This window comes from Manacus vitellinus, unplaced genomic scaffold (assembly GCF_001715985.3).
Source record: "Manacus vitellinus isolate BGI_N305 unplaced genomic scaffold, ASM171598v3 scaffold_3_pilon, whole genome shotgun sequence".
NCBI lineage: Eukaryota > Metazoa > Chordata > Aves > Passeriformes > Pipridae > Manacus > Manacus vitellinus.
This window is the reverse complement of record NW_021940535.1, coordinates 21,343,482-21,368,116: the sequence shown is the minus strand read 5'-3', so window position 1 is coordinate 21,368,116 and position 24,635 is coordinate 21,343,482. Positions and strand designations below refer to the sequence as shown.

Sequence of the window (24,635 nt, the reverse complement as noted above, 5' to 3'; positions counted from 1 at the left end):
CAGTACTTTTCATTATAACTTTCTTCAATCGCCTAAAAACATTGCCAAGTTTTGAACCATTCAGGATGGAGTTTTCCATGCCAGGTGCCTGCCCTAGGCAGGATTATTTTGAAAAGCTGCTTCCAAAATTCAATCATTCCAGAAGCAATATTCCAGAAAAAGGAAGTTTCTTTGCCTGACATTAACCCATAACTCGCAAGTTAGTATTTGTTTGGTTTTTCTGTTGGGAACATATAGCGCTTTTGCAGCAGGAACATGAAGTTCTGCAGAATGATCATTTTGCTGTTTGAGGAGGTGCCTTTGATTAGCCTCTAAGATTTGTTCGAATTTGTCCCCCAGATAGAGCATGTTCTCAAGTTACAACTTGTCAGCTGAGCTGTGGTAACTGACTCTGCATACATTCCACATTTGCCAAGTAGAATATGCTAATTCAAACCACCTTTACAGGAGTTCATATTAAAGAGTTGTTCTTCACAGTGACAACGCACAAGCAGACATCAGCTTAACCTGAAAGCAGCAACTTTGCAGGCAGAGGAGCTTCTCTTGTCCTATCATCATCCCACAGTTTAAATCAAGAAAAAACTTGGAAATTACGTTTTCTCAATGTCTCTTCTCTGCTCAGTGTCCTCAGGCCAGAGGCATGGACACATTTTCTTCTCTGTGAGCCGCTCAACCATCAGGCACTGAAATGAGCGTAGAACAAAACAAAGCTGCATCTCATTGCTCCTTTTCACATCCCCATTCAGAGATCAGAGTGGTTGCCTTAGGACAGAAAGAAGGTTGGTAAAAGGCAAGAGAAAAATGGAAATAGAGAAGTAAAGAGCTGGAAGAGGGAGGAAAGCAACAGGATCTGAGGGTGGCAAGCGAAGCAGAAGCTGGGCATAGGGGAAAGCAGTGATATGTTACACATGTTGCAGCAGATTTCAACCTCAGAGGAACCATTGACACTATTCGATACCCATTCTACCCCCAGGACTACAGCTCATTTCAAGAGTCAATAGTCTCTCCTTGGGACCTGAGACTCATTTCAGGAATCCAGAATCTCTTTGCTCTTCTGTCAATGAAAACCAAGGTAACCACCTATCAAGCATTTGTCACCACCCTCCCAGGGGCAGATACACTCAAACTGCTGCCTCAAGCAGTCTCTTTAAGTGGTAGAGACTTGTCCAGACATGTACGTGGCAAGTAAAGTTACTGATCTGAATAAAGTGGCAGTTCTTTTCATCTTGATTTTAGGATTCTTTTTTTTTTTTTTTTTTTTTTTTTGCACAACACCCTGGACAGGGCAGAAGGATGTGCAGAATGTTCAGTTCAGGAGCTGTAAACAACATTTATTAACCTACAGTGAACACCCAAAGTGAGGCCACTTGTTTCCTCACTATAGTCTGTGTACAAGTCACACAGGGTCTACAATATCATTCATACGAAAGCATCACCACTAAGCAGAAAAACTGTAGCAAATACTTCACTTAGCATTTTATTTCCTTCTGTCAAATTTGACATAACTGAGTCTTACTACACAGGTAGCTGGGGCATTTGGGCACTGTTATCCTCTACTAGCATCTGAATTCTCCATTGCCACTTCCAGGTCTCATTGAGAAACCTGGAGAAAAAACCCTGCTGTGATCCTAGAAAACCAGTCAATCAGCCACAGTTCCAGCTGCATCTCTGTGAGAAGTGTGAGAATATAAATTGTATGAGAAAATCTCAATGAGAGATGCAGAGCTGTTTCCCGCATTTAAATCTTTTTTTCATGGCCTTAAAAACTGCTGTGTTTGTGTACACTAAAACCTTTCCAATGAGACAGAAGTAACTGCAATTATTAATTTAGTCATCTGTGTAGTTTATAATTTCAGGACATTTAGAGGTAAGGCGTTTTGCACTCAGTATGCAGTTTCCAAGGAAAATACCTGACAAAATGAAGGTTTACGGTGACAGCAGCACTGAGCTTTATCCTAAGTAGTTAAACGAGTTCAAAACCTATCATCAGTCACTGGTAGGATCCGCTTCTCTATGCTTAAATCCTGCATAAAGTGCCAGTGAATTGTTAAAAGCTGAGGATGATTATTAGACAACCTAATATAAGCCTGCAAAAGAATGGTATTATTGAGAGTAAAGTGCTGTATTATTGCCATTTGTAAAGTAGTTCCTGATTTTGGCAGTACATGTTCAATTACTCTCTCCTCTGTTAATGGAGGATGTCAGACAAAAACCAAACCAAGCAACATGTTGCGGATTCTAAGACCCTTGGAACACTGAGGTTTCCTCATGAGATATCCCAGGCTTAGGTGCTAAAACACTGCATCAGAATTAAGTCATACCTCCTGGCATGAATCGACTGCTAAATACAGTCAGTTATCACGTGTATCTTTGATACGAACACCTCCCGCATAATTGCAGTGTGGACAGCCAGGTGCCAAAGGAGCCTCCAGACCCAGGTGCTAGAGGCACTGCTGAGGAGCATTAGGCTGAGAGTAAGGGAGTATTCTTAAAACAAGAAAATCCAGAAAAGGAGACACTGAAGAAGTTACAGAGTGGAGTAATAACTTTGTCACCGGTAATCGTCCCAGACAACGGCACAGGCACACTGCCAACTCGATGCAGAATGTTTAAGAGCTGAAGAAGCAATGAGACCCTTAATTCTATAATTTAAGATTCTTTATGACTGCGCTGCCCCAGAGCCCCTGCGTCCGCCCCGGTACCGAGATCCGCCAGGCGGACACGCGTGGACCGGGCACACCTGAGCAGGTGGACAGCGGCGCACATCCGCAGGGCTGAAGCTTTGGAAAGAGCTTTCCCTCCTTCTCGGACACTGCGCTACTTATTAGACATTTCCTAGATAAAAAACCCAACCAAGCAAAAAAGCCGAAAGAGTTCGGGGCTGCACGAGTCGAGTCCCGGCTAAGCGGCGGGCGCTCTCCCGCCGTCCTGCCGCTCGGGCGGAGGCGTCGCGCCTGTGGGGCTCGGGCAATGGCCGGGATCGGGATCCGGTCCCCCTCTGGCGCCCGTTGCCCGGCCCGGCGCGCCCTCCTTCCCGGGCCGTCGTGCCAGACCCCGCGACCAGGCGGCTGCTCCGGGGGCGGGATCGCGGTGTTCCAGGCTGACTCAACGCCGCCCCGCCCCGCAACCCGGCGGGGCGGGAAACGTCCGAAGGCCCTGCGCCCCGCCCGCCCTCCTGGTGCCCCTCTTCCCCCGCCCGCCCGGCACGGACCCGCAATGATTAGCAGTTCATGAATCCACGTGACGTCACGGAGGGGATGTAATGCTTCTCTAAATAGAACGTATTGTAACCGTCCCTCAGTCCAACGTGGTTCCTCCGGCCGCGCTGCCGGTCCCGTCCCCGCCGCGCCGGGCGGTAAGTTCCTAAAAATACAGGGCTACCCCGGGAAGGCGCCCGGCGCGGCGCGCTGCGCACCCCGCAGTGCACTCCGCATGGAGCGGAGCGGAGCAGCAGTGCCGGGGTGCGCGGCTGGGGCAGGGGCAGCTCTGCGCTGCAGGGGCTGCTTCCCTCCGCCATCCGCATCTGCTCTCGGAGGCAGCAGCGCTCAGCCCCGCCGCGCCGTCTGCCGGCAGCGGGGATCGCCGCCGTCCCCCCCGTCCCGCCGTGCTCGGGGATGAGGGGCGACGTGAGCGACTCCTCTGGTCCCCCGGGCGAGGTCGGGCAGAGCGAAGGCAGGCGGCCGGGGACGTTTGAGTCGTCATTGGGTCAGCCGGATCCGCGGGTTAGCCGACTTCCCCTCCTACACTTCGGGGCAGTTTGGGAAGTCTGCGTGTTGCTTCCGGGATGGGCTGGGTGGCGAGCGGCGGCTTGCGCGGGGCCGCAGGCCAACACCCCGCTGCGTGCTGCGAGCGGAGCGTGTCGGGTGGCAAGCTTCTCCGGTTGGAGGGCCGCGGAGCCCCCGCCGCCCGCGGCGGGACGGCGGACGGCTCCGGACGGCCCTCCGGCGGCTCCAGCCCCTGCGGCCCGGCGGCAACCGCTGGTCGGTGACAGCGTCGGCGCTGCGCTGCCCGCCGTCCCCTTTCCCGCTGCAGTCCCCAACTGTTGGAAGCAAGTTTCGCGGTGGCGCCCGGGATCCCCAGAGGGCCGGGACCCGCCGTCGGTGGCCGCGGAGCGGTGCGCGGGGCGGTGCGCGGCCGCCTTCCCCGTGAGACATCCCGGGTGCCGGGCTGCTGCCGGCCCTTACGTCATGCTGCGGGCCGGTGCGGGGCTGATGCTCCTTTTCTGATGCCGTCGGGTGCAGGGCAAGGAGGAGTGCTGACAAGGTTCCCTCTCTGCAGTCTCGGTCACCCTTCTCAGCCCCTCTGCTCCACTCATCATCCCCTTCCCCAGCTCCGCGTCCCTGCGCCACTGTCCTCTCTTACAGGGGTCTCTCTTCCCCCAGCGAAGTTTTCAGGACGATAAGAGCTGCAGGAGTGTAAAGGGAATACTTGCTAAACTCTGCCTCCTCTATTATTTATGTCCAAGCATGGTGAGTGATCCTTCATCTCCAGGGCTCAATATTAGCTCTGCAATGGGAAAGATAGAGGTTGTTTCAGAGATGGGGGTAGGAATAAAGGAAAATGAAATGTCCATATGTTGTTTGGTTTTTGGTTTTTTTTTTTTTTTTTTTTTTTTTTTTTTTTTAAATCCAGAACGATGTGGGAAGTGACTTAAGCAGCAAGATTAGAAGATTTCCATACATTATCAGTAAGAAACAGGGCTTAGCTAGAAGAAACTGAAGCTAGAATAGAAGCATAATAGTTACTGCGAAGCATCTTTTTTGGGCTTTCCTTGAGAATGTGCAGTTTTCGGAGGGATACTCACCCACTGGCGTGCACTAGACTTCCCCTGTCTGGCCGTTTGGACAAGCAGCAGTGTGTCAAGTAACAGTGGTGTCAGAAAACTTTCTTGTAAGACACTGTCATGCAGACATAATCTAGAAACTGGACTAAAAGAAAATTGAGAGGTGGAAGGTGAGAGCTGAATGAAAAACATAGCATAATTTGTGGGGATTTTGCTGAAGGAGTTATGCTTCCATAAATGTATGGTTTATTTTAAGTATAAAAGTGTACAGTGGTGAAAATCCTTGCTCGGTAGTTTGTAACTTTCATGTAGTGAATGAGATTGTTGCTATCAAAAGCTCAAAATTCTTTATAAAAAATGGCTAAAATCCTTATTTGTGACTCCTTAATCCTAAAGGGAGCTGTACAGGTCGCAAAGCACTAGGGAAAAGCGTGATTAATGATCAGTGATTAGTGATAAGTGATTAGTGGTTTTATTCAAACTGTTACCTCTGACCAGAAGCACACATCAGAGGATTAACAGGCTCTTTAGATAAATGCTCATTAGTGGAAGGGGGAAAGCAAAGATAATAGGCATGCACACAGGGACAACTTTCTAGGAAAATCATTCCTGTCTCTGGCATAATAAGCTCTATTAGCAGAAAGGCTCTTTAATTTAAAAGTTGCTTTTATCTTGTAAATCAAAGATGGATGTAGAAGTTTGCTGCGCTATTATAGCCTAAATTTTCCCATATCCACTAGATGTGGATTATCTCGGTAGTGATATTTTATTAAAAAAACCCCACCACAATTGAATCTGTAAGAAACTGAACATTCCCAAGTGCTAAAGCCCTGCATCCCTGAGGCATCTGCTCCTAACAGGCAGAGCAGCTAACTAGATGGCGCAGTCCTGATCTCTGTGAATATATACTCCTGGGTTATGAACTTAGCAAGTAGCAGCTTGCTAGGTGTCCTTCAACACTTACAACAAAGTTGATTCTGTGCTGGGTTGGAGGCTAGAAAGTGCTATGAGTTTGTAGTCACATTTTCCATGTCAGTTAATCTAGAGAGTTAAAGGCTATTGGAAAAATTAGTCTCATTTACTGAAAGAAATGGTGAGAGAAAGAAGAGAATGAGAGAAGGGCAAATAGCTACAGCTTGGGACATAAGTCTTGATTGGACTGTTTTTTACTGCTTAGATGAAGTACGGCTCTGATAGCCTTAATTAATGAAGCCTAAAAGCTCTCGGGAGTTTTTCCCCCATCTATCTCTGGCAAAATGAGAGATTTTTTTAAAAAAAAAAGTCACTAAAAAGAAAAAAACAGTTGGTGTGGTGGTTGAACGAAACAACTTGGACTTGACTGTACCCTACAAATTTTAGTAAGGAGCCTGTTTTTATGATAACTAAGCAGGGATTTCTCATTACGCTTTATCATGCATGTATTGTGAAGAACTGGTATCTACTGCTGTCAATAGACTTGGGGATGTTTCCTCTGTCACGTTAGTTTACATGGGATTTATTTTTGGTTTCATCTGTGGAGATCATCAAAGTTTCAAAACTTTAAATGAAACACTTCAGTGTAACAGGAAATAGAAATAATGAACTTACGGCATAAAAAGAAACTACTGTAATCTTCTATTGTTACATCTTTAATTGGAGACTCTTAGGAATAGTCAGGCTAGTACTTAAAATCAAAAAGTTTTGTAATAGCATATAAAAAAGGCAATAAGTGCTGTTGCCAGTCTGGAATATTGGATGGCACTTTTCCAGGATTTAAAATTGCAATATTTTTAAACGTTTACACATTTAGAACAAGCAGAAACCTTTTCCCCTCACCAAAACACCCATTTATAGTTCAGCTTCAATTTATCAAACTCTAACTCTGCTAATTTAACCCGGTGAATGTCTTATTCAAAGAAAAGGTAGAAGTTAGATTGTATATGTCATTTCATTTATATCACCATTTAGCAAAATGACTTACAAAGATAAAGAGTAATAGGTGCTTTTTTAATTTGATGTTCACATCTTCACTTTGAGAATCTAAAATGTGCTGCAATCATTTACACATATCCTGTGCGCTGCCGAGGAATCTTCTCTAAAAGATTGTTACAGTGAGAGCTAGAGTTCACTTTGGAGCTGATAAGAGAGAGGCAATCTCCCACTGCCTTCAGAAGGTAGCTTTTACATACTAAATCTTTCAGCTCTGTGTGGGCAGAATCTCTGAGCTCAGTAAGTCTTGCAGGATGATTTGAAACTGGGTTATTAAGTTGTCTGCTCGTGGCTCCCTTTAAAAACCTGTCTCTGTGCCCTTAATCAAGGCACGAAGATCTTAAATATTGGAAGAGCTCTTGCAAGGTTGTTGTTGCTTTTAAAACAATTTATTTAATCAAGGACTTTACTCTTTTGTTATCCTGTGTCTCTAATTTCTGCTCTTAATTAACTTTGTGGATTTCCTATAAACCTGTTGCTTTGAGGACTTATACCTATGTTAATGTATGATTAGCCGTCTTTCGAGCTTAATTATAATTTCAGTGACTGTCTTTCTTATAAACTCTTTATTATGAGAAAATGATTTCTGAACAAGATTTTGCAATAAAAGGAATAACAGCAAAACTGTTTCTGCTTAAAACATTTTTTAAAATTATTCTTAAGGACCATATGATTTATTATTGGAACAAACCGGTATTTTTTCTCAAGGCCCATAAACACTGATTTTTCTTGTAACTCATTACAGGAATACTCTACTCATCAGACGCAGTTGCTGGAAACACAGATAGATGTATAAACCAACAGGTATTTCAGTTCTTCTTCATAGGTCCAGGTGATTCTTTTGCTTTGATGTGGTTTTGGTGATCCCATACTAACCAAGTTAACGGTAGGCACATATAATTAAGCTAGCCTATTTGGCTTAATCTTAATTCATGTATTAATTCTCACTGATATGAATACGTAGGAGTCCTGGTGGAAATATTTAAAATGCTTTGAGATTCTGTCAGTCATAAATACTGACTCCAGGGCTGATCAGACAGCTTGGCAGGTCACTCTGCAATATTTCAAAACGATTTCTGTTGATTTGCCTTCTCTCTGTGCTGCATGCTATTTAACCTCTGAAAAAACCCCCCTTATTTCTAGGTATATGATATATTCTGCTCTGCAATATATAATGCTCCAGATCTTTTAGGCCTCTAGCCCTAAAAAGGATTTTTAAGGCTTCTGCATTTCTCTGCCTTGAGAAATGATCAAAGTTGATCATAAATTTAAAGCAACAGTTTGGAATAAGAACTATGAAACATTTTTTCCTCTTACCAAAACTCATATTACTATGCTAATTTAAAATTCTTAAGGTGTAGTATTCTCTGATACAGACAAAACAGTTATCTCAGACAACATCTTATCATGCTGTATTTTAACAGTAGCGACATTATAGCAGTAAGTACAGAAAATAGCTTGACATGTAAAACCAAAATCCTGTTATGGAAATACATTTTTTTTTTTGGTTACACATGTAATCAAATAAATAATTTAAATTGTCTCAGGTGTACATAACAAGCACAATATGACATACATAAAATAATTGTTTTGCTGATGCGATAAAAGGACTTGTTGAAGTAGATAAGCTGTTGTGTCTTTTTACGTCCGAGGAACTGTTGTGTTGGTTCGTGTACTGATTGTTTTGCTCTTATTATGGCTCATGTTGAAGGGGCAATCCTGAAACTTTAAAATAATAGTTCCTCTACTATTTTTCACTAAGATGTTATTTGACTCTGTAATTAAAATTACTGAGAGTCAGCATTTTTTTTATTAGCCATTGCATGGGAAATGCAGCTGTTATTTGCCCTTAGAGAGTTTGGAAAGGGTTGGTTGCACTGGTTTGTAAGTTTCTAGATTGTGATATCAAATGCTATTTTAAAAACACAAAGAGATTTTCCAAGGATTTCGCTGAAGGCTGTAGGATTTTTGAAGGAAAACATTGAAAGCTTACAACAATTTCCTTAGCTTAAAAGATGTTTTGCTTTTGGTTCTTGTTTCCATCTTATATTTTTTTGAGAACTTGTTCAAGAAGTCAGTCCTACACACAACTTGAAACACTGTCATCAGCAGTGTTTGTCTACGTGTGCCATTTTAATAATCTCATCCTTTGAGCCAGCTCATGTCCCTGTCATGCCACCCTGCCACAGAAGGTGATTTGAAGGTGTTGGATGCAGCCCCACTTGGCCTCAGAGCTCCACTTAATGGGTGATAAAACCGGCAATGTCTTTAGAAGAAGCCAGAAGGAATGAGATTTGAAATTAATTGGGAAAAAGTACTACAAAGCCTCTATTACCTTTGCTAGCTGATTCTGCTTTTCTTTGACTCTGAATGTTTTCATTGCTCTTACTAGGGTACTGAGACCTCTGTTAGTTCAGGAGCTAGGCATGGTTTGATCTCACCTGCAGCTTTCTACCCCACATAAACTCTACAAATAACTTCTATTGCCTTTTTAACTTTTGCAGTGTTTTCTCAAACAGCTTGCTTTGGGCTCATCTCAATTTCTTTCCTTGTCCTTGGGTGCCACCACTCAGTGAACATTTCGATGCAGTTGAAATGCCAATCTCAGTATGTTTGTGTATTTTAAAGTTTTTTGTCTAGGGATGTACTGAGTTTAAACTAGTCATCCTTAAATACACTGCCTAATTTAATACAGAGAAATGTATGTAATTAGGTTGATTTTCCTCATTTAGAGGAAGCTGCCTTTTTACCTATTTACTTTGTGGGCTTGTGCTTTCAGTTACTCTTTTATTGCATATAAAAAAGTGTTGTTCATCACCACCCTTTTCTTATCTGTTTGCAAGTACTCAGAAGTTAATTTGGGGGCTCTGTAGCACAGTAAATGTAATCTGAGATTGAGTTTAGGATGCATTTTATGAAGTGGCTACAACAGTAAGCACTAAATTGAGATTTTACCATATTGTACTCTCTCTCTTTTTTATTTTAATTGTCCTTTAAATCTTTCAGTTCTGGAGTGCTGAAAATACTACCTGCAGAGTAGTATTCTGCCTAAGTAAACACTCAAAGATATGGATGATGATATTAGTGGGTCACTTGGTCATGTATTGATGCTGCAAATCAACTGCCAGTAATTCCGTCATGGGTGAACTAGTTTACCGTCGTTCACAGTCCAAATATACCTCTCACTTAACTTTTAAAAAAACTTTTATTCAACAGCAATAGTCGGTTGCTAGGTAAGGAGCTACAAATTGTGAATGGCTTCAAGTTGTGCCAGGAGGGGTTTAGATTGGATATTAGGAAAAATTTCTTCATCGAAAGGGTTGTCAAGCATTGGAACAGGCTGCCCAGGAAAATGGTTGAGTCACCATCCCTGGAGGTAATTACAAGATGTGTAGATGTGGCAGTTGGGGACATGGTCTCGTACTGGATTTGGCAGTGCTGGGTTAACGGCTGAACTTGATGATCTTAAGGGACTTTTCTAACCTAAACGATTCTATGATTCTCTAATAGTAAATCATACCTCCACGGGTGCTACTCTGAATTAATTTTAGCCAGTTAGTTAAATCTGGGCTTGGTTTTTGTTCTGGTTAGGTCAGTGAATGAGTTTGTCACTAAATATTTTTAGGCACCCAGCAGGAACTCCAAAGGTGACCTGATGGCAAAGAGCCTGGAATTGTGCTTGTCCAGAAATGGCACTGTCTGTATTAGAAATTTGGGCTCGCCAGGACCTCATGTATAGGACCTCATCTCTTGGGATGATTGTAAAATGCAACCTGAAGAAACTAAAAGTGGAGCAATGGAGTAGGAAAAAGATCACCAATTGTTCTGGTCAGAAATATCTTTTATTACCTGTTGTTTAACTTAATTATTGAATGAATGCTTTAGCTAGAAGAAATCTTTATTAAGAGTTTGTGGCAATTTCAGCCACCACATCAGCTTCCTTTTTTGTAACATAAAAAAAAGCTCCTTTTGCTGGCCATGGTTGGGGGGAGAGGTGGCATTTGCATATTTTTTTCAAATGTTGAAGAGATCAAGATCAACATCTGTAGAGACTTTGATCATTTTCTAGAGAGTGCACAAAATGATGGAAAAGAAGGGATTCTGTAGTTAAAAACAAGTTGAGGAATTTTCCTTCTTTCCTTACTTTTACGTCTGTAAGTGTATCTGTGTAATACTTAAAGATTTTTTTATACCTGTTATTAAATACAGTCAGTGTAAGTTTCTTTTACTGGATGTGCAACGGAAAAGTATTTAAAAAAGATAATGGGAGAAAAAAATGAATGATGTAAAACTTAAATCACTTTCTACAATTCCCATACTGTTCTTTCACTATTCAGGGCTAATAAACCAGCTCGTAGACTCAAGCTTGAAAATAGGTTAAATTCAAGTAATGGATGGTTTATCACAAAAAGTAAGAGAAAGCAGTAATTTCACTATTTTGATGAGAATCTTTTAAAGACAAGTTTCTCTAAATAATTTTCCATGAAACTAGAAAGCATCAAAAGAGCCATGGGTTTTATGACTGGCTAAGGAGAATTACATTCTTGTGGATTTAAAAAATATCGCAGTAGAGCCTAGTTCTCCACTCACCCCAATACAAATCTGGAGCAACTCTATTGAAATGTGGAGTTACCAACTGCAGTAACACTCATTGAGAAGAAAATTAGATTCACGGGCTCTATTCTGAACGTAGCCTATCAGTTGTGCGCTGTGCAAATCCCATTATTAAAGTAATAGCCTTACATGTCACGTTAAGGACGGCTGTTTCCCCAAGATGAACATGTTTGTAGCTCTCCTCATCTTGTGGCTACTTTTTAAGGGGGCAGGGGGATATTGAGAATACTTATTTTCAGCTCAATTAATATTCCTTCCGTGCACTCTCCTTCCTCTCACGCGCTTTATGTGTGGGTGCGCAGTCTGCACTCTCCATCATCTATCTGTCTGTGTCTCTTTGGCTGTGACAGTCTCCACTCTGGCCTCAGGCTTGCATAACATAGATGAAAAGCCCACCAAGATTTTCAGTTAAACATGGCAGGATATAATTCTGCTCCTAAATATGATGTGCATTTTCACTCTTAACGATGCAGCTGTGAATTGGAAGTAACACCTTAGACTTCAGTTATGATTCATTATTATGGAGTTTTTGGGTTTTCTTTTCAGTTTTGGAAAAAAAAATAGATAGAGGGGGAAAGAAGTGGGGAGGCAGTGTAGCTCAGAAGTGTTAATAAATTGGAGTATTTGTTTGCAGCACTGGAAAGCAAGACCCAGGCCATTCCAGCATCTTGCACAGTTCCCAAGCTGACCTGACAGCGAGAACAAAGTCTTTGAGAAATGGGGAAGAATATCATCACTGCCTGAGCTACGCTGATTTTTTTTTTTTAAATAGCAATCAACAGGGAATTTTGGATGAAGAAAAACACTGTAAAGAGTGATAAATAGACAGTGTCCAGTGTACAACCCCCACTTTCCTCAGCCCTAATCATGTATGCTTGCTTCCAGTTTTCTTCATTTGGCCCAGGATATGTGGGGTCAGCTCTGTTACTTTTGAAAGTGGTATAAATCCATTGACTTCTCTGAAACTGTGTGGAGTGAGGGTATGGCTCACTGTTGTTTACTAATGGCACACAATGGGCAACTTCTGTGTATAGTCTTTTCTGAGAGGATAGAACAAATATTTTTAGGCCTTATAAGAACTCTGGTGTGCAAAGGTTCTCTGGACCCTTAACAATCCAGAGGTTAATTTAAAAAAAAATGAAACAAACCCACAGCTATTATTTCATTGCCAAACATTTTTAAAAAGCACTATTTATGTAGGCCCTATATAAGCACACATTGTTTTATGTTCCTTCTGCTGGCTTTGCGTTTGACTAAACCATTATTCTCAGAGTGCTGCTGTGCTGAGATCATCAGTGATGATGGTGTGAAAACAAACAAGTTTTAGCATGAGGAGTCACTATATAATTTGACAAGGAGGTTGTCAGCACCAAAACATCCACATTAATTTCATCTCTGGTCAAAGCAAAATAAAAATCAGATGGCTAGTGGGAAACAATACATTCTTAGGAGGAAGGGAAGGGGACTGGATCTAATTCTGCAAGGTACTGTGTCAACCAAAAGGAGGACCCGTCTCAATTCCCATTGAAGTCAATGGGTGTTGAGGGCACTCAGGACTACTGGCATTGTGTCCTTTTTCTCCAAAGTTTAGTAAAACTGCTGACATGAAACTAAACTCCTTATTAATTCAAACTGCTAGCAAGTTCTTCGGAGAAAAGCTCTTTTTGTTAAAGGTTGAGATATGCTCCATCTCTTCAACAGAGAGCTAAAAAAGTACATATTCTAATTCTGTAGCCTTCAAGGAGTCCTTCAACATGAAGAGTTCTGCATATACCTTAATGGTACAAAAGTCCTACTTCAGAGAAAAACATTTCTGGCCTCTGTTACATTACACAAAATAGGGAGACAGCTTCCTACTTTGTTCTATCGAAAGTGATCTTTAATATTATCAGGAATGATTTTGTATTCCCTAGTGTTAAATTAAAAAATTTGGTACTAATGAATGCAGCTACATGTAGTCAAATAGGTGCTGTGAAAAATAATCAGATATGTGAATGCCCCCCAACTTTTTTTTTTTGTTCCTCAGTGGAAAATTATGGTGAGCTGTTTTTAACAGAAACAGTTAAAGTCAATGAATCCCAGATGAGTCAACTAACTTAATAATACCCTAAAATTTAGGAGTTCCAGATAATTTATTTTACTGCTATACTGTGGCCTTACCTTTGAACCTCTTACTGCATTATCTAAGTTGACTGCAGCTTGCAGGATACACAAGGAAACACTATGGAAAACATTGCTCCCTCTGTAGCAATCAGAATGCTACATGTTTTATTTTCTCTCTCATACTGTCTGATTCTATACAATTTTTCTTGCCAAAAAGTTCTTATTCCAAAATATTAAGACAGCCTATTTCTAGGCTGTCAGTCTTCCAGTTTTCATTTCAGAGTTTTGAGTCAGTGCAGTGTCAGCCAAAAACTTTTCAACTGACTGAAAATTTTTAGAGACAGAATGAGCTTAGAAGAAATATTTTCAGCATTGTAATTAATTCTAAATTAATTTATAATGAGGACAATAAGAGATAGGATGATGGCTGTTTCATTAAGCTAGTCATGACAATATATCGGATTTTCTTTTTAAATTTGTATTTGCTATGTTGATTTCAAAGGTACTGAGGATGCCTTGCAAGGTAAGGGTCAGTTCTACATGTTGTGTATGCAGAGCTCCTTGTTATGTATCTTCTTTTGAGGAAATAGCCTTCTTTGAACAGGGGAAGATGTGACACTGGGAGTGCTGCTGAGCCCTGTGGCCACGTTGTGTGGTATGGCAGCCTGTGATGCACGGTGGGTGTGACTGTGGCAGTGAGATCCACCTCACGCCTCTCCCCACTAGCAAAATTGCAGCCATCAGGGTTCAGGTGCTTTCAGAAAGCCCAAGTAAGATTTCAAACAAGTCTCTCACTTGGCTCCACTGCTAGAAAATGCTGGATAGTGAATTGCCCTTGTTTACATTTATAGAGGTGTTAGTGCAGTGTAGCACCTGAGATGGGCAGGTATTGCATGGAGAACACATTTTGTAAAATATCAGTTGTTTGTAGGCTCACATCACAGAATTTTAAGAGCAAAACCAAGTCTGCAATCTGGCAACTGGTCCTACATACTGTAGGACTTTTTTTTAGCCTTTTGTAATTCTGTGGATAGCACTTTCCTCATGTACCCAGTGCCTTCCTACTAATCATCCTCAAAATATATGCTAAAAAAGCATCATCCTTTTGGTGCGTACATTAAAATGCCAGTTATTTTTCCATTTAATGACCAACTCTGCTTGGAGCCACCTGTGCTCTCAAGTATGGTGTATGAGATGGCCTCAAAACTGGCAAGGTCCTGACAGAGCCTCCTGTCTCTTTCTAAGTCCCATATTTAGCATAGAGGGGATTTCCTTACCGTTGCATAGAGAAGACAGTTGGGCCACAGAGTTCTTCTCTTCACCTTTTCAATCCCGAGTTAAATCAATTAGCAGTTGCCAGGGGTAAGGTAGGTGCCCTGTGAGCAGCAGTTTTGGAGAGGAGTACACCTGGACTGTGCAGCCACGCTGGTGACATTTTCTGAGGCAAAAATTATTCACCAAAGACTTTGACACAAAGTACTTCACTGAAAAGCATGGAAGCCTGAAAGTGTTCACAGTTACAGATCAAATTTTGTGAGTAGCTTCAGCCAAAATAAAAGGGGAGGAAAATATGTGAAAAAGTCAAAATACTCTCTTTCAACATTTTTTCAAAATGAGATACATCTCCTTTGAATATTGACATATTAAGGAAGACATAAGGCACTACATCTTTCAGAGATTTTTTTTTTTTTATTGAATAAAGTCTTTTAGGTTGATGCAAACACTTTTATGTTATCTGTTTTTATTTGTCTGCTCTTGGTTTAGGGGGCTTGGGTCTCTTTATCTTTCTTGTCTGAACAATATAATTCTGTTCATATAAGACAGGGACAAGCTCCTGGAAAGCTGTATTGGTAGAAAACTTCAAATGGCTGGGTAGAGGCCTTTTTTTGGCCATACCTCCTAAGTATTTCCTAAGATTTGGTCTGATCTGTTTTGTTCTGACTGGAACAGAGAAGATTATTGCCTTCCCTGGAGGGCAGTGCAAAATTGACTCAATCAACTGATGGGATCAGAAAAAAATTGGCTGAAAGAAACTGTCTTTGTACAGCAACTTTGCTGAGAGTAAATTCAGTAGAGGCTGTCTTCTACTAAGAATGCCGTCAGAAATACTTTGGACTTTTTTTCCATTAAATAATTGCGTAATCGTTAAATTCATAATTTGGAGAAAATGAAGAAATAGTCTCTTTTGGTTATGCTACTGGCTTAGGTTTTTAGGTTTTTTTAAAATTTATTTCTTCTTTACAGGAAATGTGGATATCTTAAATGGAAACATCTTATTGGGAATTATGTGGGGGAAGTTCTGATAAAGGCCTAGATTAATTTAAATATTCAAAGATGGATTAGAGATGAGCTGAACGAATAATTAATGTTTCCTAGGCACAGCTTTTTTTTTTTTTTGGCTTTGAGCATATTAGTTTCTCATTTTTTATCATGAGACATAGTGGGTTTTGATGAGGAAGAAATTCTTGTTTATTCTAGTTGTGTGGAATTGCTTTTCTTAAATCATGTGTAGTATTTAATCTTCATGTGATGGCTCTTTAACTTGTCTTTTCAAGTGTGTGTTTTGGTGGCTTGATGGTATGTAGAACATTTCCTTCCTGTACTTCAGCATTTCTAACCAAAAATCTGAGTATGTTTGAAACCTTAGCTTATTCACACTTCCTAATCATAATCCCCTTGGTTTCCTTGTCAGCACCTTTGTGGTATTTCTCTGGACACCTCTATCTAATATCTCCAGAGGTTATTCTACAGAGTAACCTTTGACAAGATCTATTACTTACTACTTACCGCTTTTAACAAGGTGAAAAGAGGTCAGTCTCTGTAAAAAGCAGGCATTATTAGAAGACTGCTGTAGAGTCTCTTGGTGGCTTGTACATCTCTTCTGGCAACACTGAAAATCAGTTAAGCCACCTCCTCTACAGCACAAAGTAAATTACATTTATGACTGGATATGACTCTATGTAGGTAACATACGTCCTTGGGAAAGTGGTTACTTCGTGCATTACAAAGCTCCAGGTTCTTTGTCAAGGTTGTAGCATACTGATGCACCCACTGGAATCTGTTTTTGCTGTCAGCTTCAAGGGTAACAGGACTTCAGGCTGCTAGTTTCTGTATGATCCATTTAACTGAATTTCATGGCCAATGCTAATGATGTTTGCTGCTGCAAGGGTTGAATTGGTAATTTGGTTACACCTCCTTTCAGAGTTCAGGATCTTCTAAATGAGAGCTGGTGTTGTCTGTTTCTTTAACCAAATTAAGATGCAAAATCTACCTCTTTCTGATTTGAAAGAACGGATTGCAAAATCTCACTTTGTCAAAAGAGTAACTACATGATCCTTTTGGCTGATGTACAAAATCTTAGAAATGAGACAAAATATATTTTCTCCCAGATTAATTAAAAAGATGAGAAATTGTTCAGGAGCGTTTAGACAGATCCCAGAAGTATTGAAAATATAATTTAAAATGAATGTCTAGTCAATTTATCTGAATGCATCCTCTAAAACATGAATGAAAAATCTTTCCAGGGAGCTTTGAAATATCTTAGTCTGGGATTTTGCCAATGAAGGATGATGATATTTTTAGTCTGGTTCTATCAGTTACTTACCACATTGTGTTCCTTCATGGTTTCTGTACATGTAACTCTTACAAAAACTACTGGTATACCTTTCATATGCAAATAGCTATAGTACAGGGAAAAAAACCCCACTATCTGAGTTTAACAATAAAGATTTTTTCCTCTCAACCCCAGACACTGAAAACCAGCTAACTTTTTGATAACATGGCTTTAACTATCCAGAGTCTATCAATTAAGCACATGCAGCCAGTGCCTGAAATGCCTTGTCTTGGAGTAGAGTTTAAATTTGATTTACCTATTGGGAGCCCATTGCCACATGACTACTGTACATGTATGGCCTGGGTAGCTGGGGTGAAGCTCTTTGCAAAAATTAGGCATAATAACTGTCTTGAGAATATTAAAAGGTATATAGGAAGAGCAGGTTATAAATGTGAAATGTATATTACTTTTTGCTTCAAATAAGAAAATGAAAAATGAAGAGAAATAATGCTTTTTTCTTTGGTATGATCATATAGAGGTTAAAATATAAACTGCTAAGGCAAAACAACTTTCTGCAAGATGAAAAAGAGATTTCCTTGGAGTGTTGTGGTTCCTGATGTTCTGCTTGTTTCCTGTGTCAGCAACCTCTCAAAAATTAATTCACTAAGAATTTACCTTTAGGAGTGTTTGGCATATTTCTTTTTTACAAACCCACTCTTTATTTTTCAGCACACAGACAAGTCCTTTTTTTTTTTTTTTGGTGGGGTGGTGGTGATGATGGTGTAATTTTAATTTTATTTTTAATTGCATCTTCCCCTTTGGTTCAAACTCTTCGTGGTTGGAGATTTAGTAATTTACCAAACAAATTTGCCTTCATCTTAAGTGTTAACTTTAGCCATGGGATACAGCTTTTAATTTTAAGGGCTCTGGTCTTGCTGAGATGAGCAAGTGTTTGCAAAATGTTTCTTTGAGACTGAACTCTAGAGAATGAGACCAAGAGGTTGTGAGGCATCTGGATACATCAACATGGCAGACCAGGAGAGGAATATACAAATCTTTACTAACAGAGAGATGGAAGAGCTGCCAGACAGTTTTCTGGTCTGTTTTTGGAGTGAGAAATGTAAAGACTACCTAGTGGAGACTTTGGAGGCAGGAGGTGGTGTCGGACCAGAATCAGACCAGTCAACAGTGGGTGAAATCTGCTTCTTTCCCAAAGCCTTCTGGTTTTGTGGAGGCTCTGAAAAAAGCCATAAAGTCATCATCCACAGGTGGAATCCATCCCTGCTAGCAGCTGTTGAACTTTTACAGTAAACCTAAGTCTTAACACAAATTTAGTGCTTTGTGCATTTTAAGTTCCTGCCACCAAAGTAAGGTGCTGCCAGAATAGAAAGAAATTACTATCCTATGATATGTTAACTCACAGTTGATGAATGACATCTGATTTATATTCTGTCTGAAAAGCTTGTATATATGCTTCTTTGTTTGTTTATTTTACTTTTCCCCCAGACTAGCCACAAAAAACTTACTACTCATCAGTGTAAAATCTTGCACTGACTGAAGGTGGAATTCCATGTACAATTGCCAAAAGGAAAAAAAAAAAGCAGAGGCTGTAGTGAGAGAGAAAAGGAAAAAAAGGTGATATCTCTTTCTCTTTATTCCCTTTTATGCTTCCTTTTACTCACGATTTTCAAATATTATCAATGTTAGAAATGGTACGTGTCCCATTTTTGTTGCATTAATGCTATAAGGTGGAGTTATGTGGATTTTAGTTTTCTTCAGGCAAGACAAAAGCCTCTGCATGATGGACAAGCTATCACTTAGAACCAAACTCCTGCTCATCAGTTCCCTGAACCAAGTGGTAGGTGGCACACAGCTTTGCTCCAGTCCCCAAATTTGGTGGCTGGGCAGTCTCTCTGCTGAACTACCAAACCCCTTATTAAGTGTAAAAGACTGTGAAGCTGTAAATACAGAGACAGTAGTTGCAGTGGAAGGTAAAGGCCGAAGAAGTTTAAAGGAGTTCAAAGAAAAGAAGGAAAAGACTCAATAAATCCTTGTGAGTGTGATGACTGAGAAGATGAATTCCCTTGGCTGTTAGCTTTTGTTTGTGCATAACTTGGTTGGGAAGATTTAGACCAACTTAAGTGCATCTTAGATTTTCTGTAAGGTACCTGTGTGACAGTTAACTTTAAGCAGATCAAATCACAGCTACAGATCTGTTAACAGTGGAGAAATTCACAGCTCGCTCTCTCTCCTCCACATGTACCTATGATGAGTCCAAAAAAAAAAGGCTTTCTCTCCAAAATGTTCCCTTTAATTTTAAGTTTTACAAACTTGGAAATGGGAGGTCTGCTTGGCCTAGGTGGGTGCTTGCTTGTCTCCATGGGTACGGCTTTTTTAAGCAATTTTTGATGATGTGCTTGGTTTGAATTAGCTGGAGCAGAAACCCGGAACGTGAGGCTGAGGCTCTTCATCAAGAGTTTGGGCTGTGTTAGCTTTTGTCACTCATGCATCTCCTGATGAGGAGGATGTATCTCTCCTCCCTTCACTGGTACCTGCTAGATAAGGGAAAGGCACATCCCTTGCCCTGCCTTTTCCTGTAACTTTCTTGGTAAGCAGTCTGCCTGGGCTCCCTACGTGAGCACAAGCTGTGGTACATGTATCAGGGAACGCCCCCAACTCTAAGGTCATCAAAATTTTGTCTAAACATGATGTGCTACAGTGTTTCTAACAGGAAAGATCAGCTTATCGGTGCAGAAGAGGTGTTTGCAGATTTCTGAAGGTATTTGGTGGTGGTAGGACTTGTGGTAGGTGGGTGAATATTCCTTCTTCATAAGCTGGAGGATAGGATTTTCCTTTCTGGTAGACCATGCTCAAGTGACGAGCAGCTCTGTGCTCCTTGAGCAGCATCTTCTGGTGGCCTTCTGTGCTCTGTTTCTCAAGGCTGCTGAAAAAAATTTGGAGGAAACAGCCCCAGGCGAATTGGAAGAAGGGTAAAAGTGTGGAAATGTGATATATTCCAATCATGATGTTCTTAGCCCCTCCCGTGTCTCCAGGATAAAGTTAATTTGCCATAAGATAAGTAGATTTTCTTATCATGAAAGAATACTCCAGAACAACTTTGGCTTAAATTTCAAAGCAAAGGGAAAATGCGAGTTCAGATCAATCAGGAAGTTGGTGAAGGTATTTTGTGTCAAAAGACAAGTTCTTTTTTGGCTGTAAATATTGTTACACTATTTACAATATAGTACTGTTGTTTATATTTCTAACTTTTTGCCCATTAGAACAAATTTACTTTCAAGATGATTAAATGCTTTTTATTTTTTAACATCCTCTTTACCTGGTTGTGTAGTGATTGTGATTTCTTATGGAATAAGTCATTCAGGTTAGGTGATTCTGCTGTGCCAGCTGGATGAAAGACCTTGCAGTAAATTGGTATGGTATTAAACCAGATTGCTGCTGTTTCTACTGTTGAGCTGGGACTCTGCTCTAAGACACTTGTAATTTCTGCATTTCCAAAGGCTTGGAAAAATACTCTCATGAAAAACTAAACATAGTGAGTAATGAAGGCGAAAATTGTTTATACTAATCACATCAATTGGAAAATGATCTTCACTCAGCAACTCTTCTACCAGCAAATTAAGACAGTAAGTGAATATGTTGGTGTTAGGGACTGGCTTTACTTTCTAGCAACTTCTAGCAGGCTCTTGTCCTGTATTGTGCCTCAAAACAATGAGTGCATCTTGTCTTCCTCTGTGTGAGGGCTTTTCTTCTCAGTTATATGGTTTGTGTAAAAAACCATTACTATGTATATGCTGTAATTTGTTGCAGTCTATCCAGCAGAAGTCCGAGTTTGTGGTCTGTGTTATCTGGGCTTTTGACTGCAGGCTATGCACACCTGCTTGTACTTCAGTGGTGCCTCTTCACATCACTAAACATAGTTTTTAGTTACCTTTTACAGGCTTCTTTAGGTGAAAGTTTGAAAACCTGGAGGAACTTTTTGCATAGTTTTCTAAATAGTTGGAGGGAAGAAAATCAGAGCATTTCCAAAGAAAATACTAGAGGGTTTTGCTAAAATTGCGAGTGGCATTTTCCAGTGCTTAATGCTGTTGTAAGCCTCCCTCTCAGAAGAATTGATGCTCAGCTGCGGTTGGCGTAGCGCGGCTCGGCATTAAACGCGAGTCGGATTCGCGGTGCCGGATTCCCAGGCCCTCTCCCTGCTCCCGCTCGCCAGCAGAGGCTGCTGCCAGCCCGCGCCTGGCGGCGGGAAGGGGCGGGGATCACGGCCCCGCCACGGCCCCGCCCGGGCAGCGGCTCTGGCGGCGCCGTGCCCGCTCCCGGGCACCGGCAGTTCGTGGGGATGCGTGGATAGATGAATGGATGGGTGGGCTCACCCAGGGTGCCACGGGGCACACACCCAGTAACACGCGCAGGAACTGACCCACACCGCTTCAGAGGCGAATGTTTCCCGCTCACTGAACAAAACCCTGGTGAAAAGGGGGCTTATAAAGAGAACTGTTGAGTTCGCGTTAAGAACTCGGGGCATTTTTCTGCTATGTACATTTTCAGTCCATTCTGTCTATTCTTTCTGCAGCGATGTTTGGTCTAAAGCAAGCTCTCATCTATCAGTTTGTTTCATGGGTTCGAGCATGCAGTAACCCAGGGGACTCGACGTCAGACGGACATAAATCTCTCTGAAGAGCAGGGGAGCTACTCAGAGAACCGACTGTTTGCAAGATCAAGATTAAAAGCCAATGAATTAATGTGTTTCTGCTATGGGGCATTAAAACCAGTTTGCATTAACAGGGATCCCAGTATTTTTGTGCTAATATGCTACTCTCTAAAAAACTGAGCATTGTAGGTGTCAGTGATTGTTTTGTATAGAGCCGGTTTTTTCCCCCCAGGAGTGCATGGAGTTTAGTCAGCAAGATTTAGGTCTTGGGCTTGTTCTCTCAGCATAGTTGTAAATCATTCCTAAATCTTAAGGAGAGGTTCCACAAATTCCACTGACTTTCAATGTAAGACTTCACATGCAACAACATTGATTTATTTAAGTATAGTCTCATGCCTTTTGAGAACATATCATCTGTTTAAATTGTGTTTACTGTGTGGAAGAAGTCAGCATTTTCCTGGTGAATTATAGAAAAATGATAGCCTGACTTACACTGTGACACCTGTTTAGGAATAATTTGTTAATTGCAACTTTGAGGTTGATTCTTGTGTTCTTCAACTGAATAGGTTTAGTTAACATCACATACTAATTTACTGAATAGCTACTCAGTCTAATGCAAACCTAATAACATGTAATTACCTGCTGCAGTTACTCCGCTCTGTTTGCAGGGTTCAGCTCTGGAGAAGAGGGAGGTAAAAATACATGGGATAGAGAGGAGGTCATATTCTCCACTGGTGTAAAGTTAGGTTATTCATTCATGTCAAGAGATTGCAGCTTGTAAATCTGCCACCCGCTTGCTCAGTGTTGGAAGCCTTTCTCTGAAGTAGCTCTGGTGAGGTACAGTCTGGGCTTCCAGCAAAGAGGGCTTGCTGGAATTAGCCTACAACTGCAGTGCTGGCGTTTGCATAACTGCTCTTCTGAAGCATGTAACATCTTTATTTAAGTCTAATTACATTCCTAACAGCTGGCCCATGAAGTCGATTGAAAATTTTTCCTAGTGAGACAAAGGGAATTTAATATTTTTTGTGAAGTAATTCTTCATATCTTCTTTCTATGTCCTGTTTGAACATGGAATATGTGTCTGACATTATAGCAGGCTATGTATACGCACGAATGTACTTTTGGTAATGTTATTTACTTAGTATACATGTAAAATTGTTAACTGTGAATGTGAGACTTCAAAGTGAAGCTGGGCACATGACTGAAAATTGAAGGTACTGTGTTGTACGCACAGTGCTCTCACTGTTGTCAGCTGGAGCTGTAGGTGCTCAGTCAGTGAGAAGAAATTTGCTTAAGACCTATGTACTGCTGTTGCAGGCCAGATTTCAGTCTATGAAAAGCTTTATGCAATTGTAGTGAGCCCTTTTATTGTTAATATTTATTTTCTTTGCACAGTATTTTTTCACGGCATGTGCTGCCATACACACCAGTAACACAGGCACTGCATAGTGATACCTCCGGTTTAGTGCAAGACCTTTAAGTTATATTCTAGCAATGCAAAAGAAAAGGTATGATTGGTCATTTTATTGTAGGAAATAGATTTATTTACATATGAAAGTGTGTAAGTAAATGTATACCAAGGGGTACAGTACATACAGGAGAGTAATGATTCCAGTGTTTGTAATAGATTTCCCAGTTGCTAGAAGGTCTATGATGGTAATGCATTTGGCTACAACAAGGACAACTGTGAGAGAAAACCTTTTGTTATAGCTCTCCCCTATGGTACAAAACATGCTACTGGGAAACTGGAGAGGGACTCCTGCTGAGAAGGGGCAGTGGCCACTACTTAGTATGTGGGTATTTAATGTATAATATTCTGCGTATTACATGAGTGGACAGCATGTTGCTAAGAGAAGCTACTTTTAGCGAGATAACTAATTAAAGGGGTACTGCAGCTTTCACTGTCACTGAGTCCAGGTGCATATAAAGCATATGCATGAGCTGTAGTCCCTTGGGTGATCTCAGAAGTGAGTTTGGGTTGTTTTGTTTATCTGGGGGAGGCAGGGTTGTTGCTCACTTATGACTGGGCTTGAGAGTGAAGTGCTGAGATTTCTCTAGTCTGTCGTAGCCACTAGATCCTTCTCAATTTGCCATCCTCTTTTATTTTTATTTTATTTTTTTTTTAGTCTGCCTTTGCCTGTTTTCACTATCTGGACTTCGACTTACAGGCTTCCCACCAGTCCCACTCCCTGTGCAAGGCTGGATTTTGACTGAGTACAAGCATTACATTGCTGATGCATATCAAATCTGGAACGACGGTCAAATACTCTACCCACTTGTGTCTGGCTGTTTCTTGGGGGTCTTGGATTTCTTAGGATTTAGCACTGAGTCCCCATGTCCAAAGCAGGAAGTTGAATTGCTTTTCTATTTCAGCTTACCAGTTTTCAGTCACTTACCCTGCTGGGTTTAGGAATAGCTGAAATTGATTCTTACAGTCCTGAAATGGCTCTTCTTTAACATTTTTTTTACAGTGGCGGCAACACTAATACATGAGTCTCTCCTCGTGTCTGGTCCAGTTTACAGTAGGCAAGGCTGGTGCCCTTTGTGCTTATATTTGGTAGCCAATAGATGCGGTTGTGTGCCAGACCTACTTTTTCCCCATAAACTAAGATGCCTCAGCTGGTGCTAATGAGTTTTGACCTCTTTGCTGTGCTTTTTTTCTCAGCAGTTTTGAACTGGTGTACATGCCCTGATTTATTTTTTTTTCTCTTTTTTGCTAAGGTGGCTGATCTAGTATTTGCTAGTTTCTACTGATACAATGCTTTTTTGCAGCATTACTGGATTCAGTAGCTCTCTGCATTTTAGCATGGGTTATTTTGCTTGGCTGTACCTTGTTTTCTAGGTGTTCTTGTCTTTGCAACTTAACCTATGTGTTCAGCCAGAGCAGTACATGACCCACAGTGACTATTCATTCTCAACGTATTAGATGAAGGAGTTGTGGTGTT

The 24,635-nt window shown here is 41.1% G+C and overlaps 1 protein-coding gene across 7 annotated transcripts in view; it reads left to right on the top strand.

The window, feature by feature from the left end:
* The first annotated feature begins 3,276 nt into the window (after nt 1-3,276).
* The window catches only part of CREB5 (cAMP responsive element binding protein 5), a 256,077-nt gene continuing 234,718 nt past the window's right edge, over nt 3,277-24,635 (top strand). For 2 of the 7 annotated variants that reach the window (XM_018075804.1, XM_018075800.1), the window contains exons 1-4: nt 3,312-3,355; nt 4,365-4,469; nt 4,633-4,687; nt 7,497-7,555. In XM_018075804.1, the coding sequence (XP_017931293.1) occupies nt 4,467-4,469; nt 4,633-4,687; nt 7,497-7,555 (117 nt within the window). In that variant the 5' untranslated portion in view covers nt 3,312-3,355; nt 4,365-4,466. Of the gene's footprint in view, nt 3,356-4,364; nt 4,470-4,632; nt 4,688-7,496; nt 7,556-24,635 lie in introns of all 7 variants that reach the window. The other 5 variants (XM_018075801.1, XM_018075803.1, XM_018075808.1 and 2 more) reach the window with 5 other exon arrangements.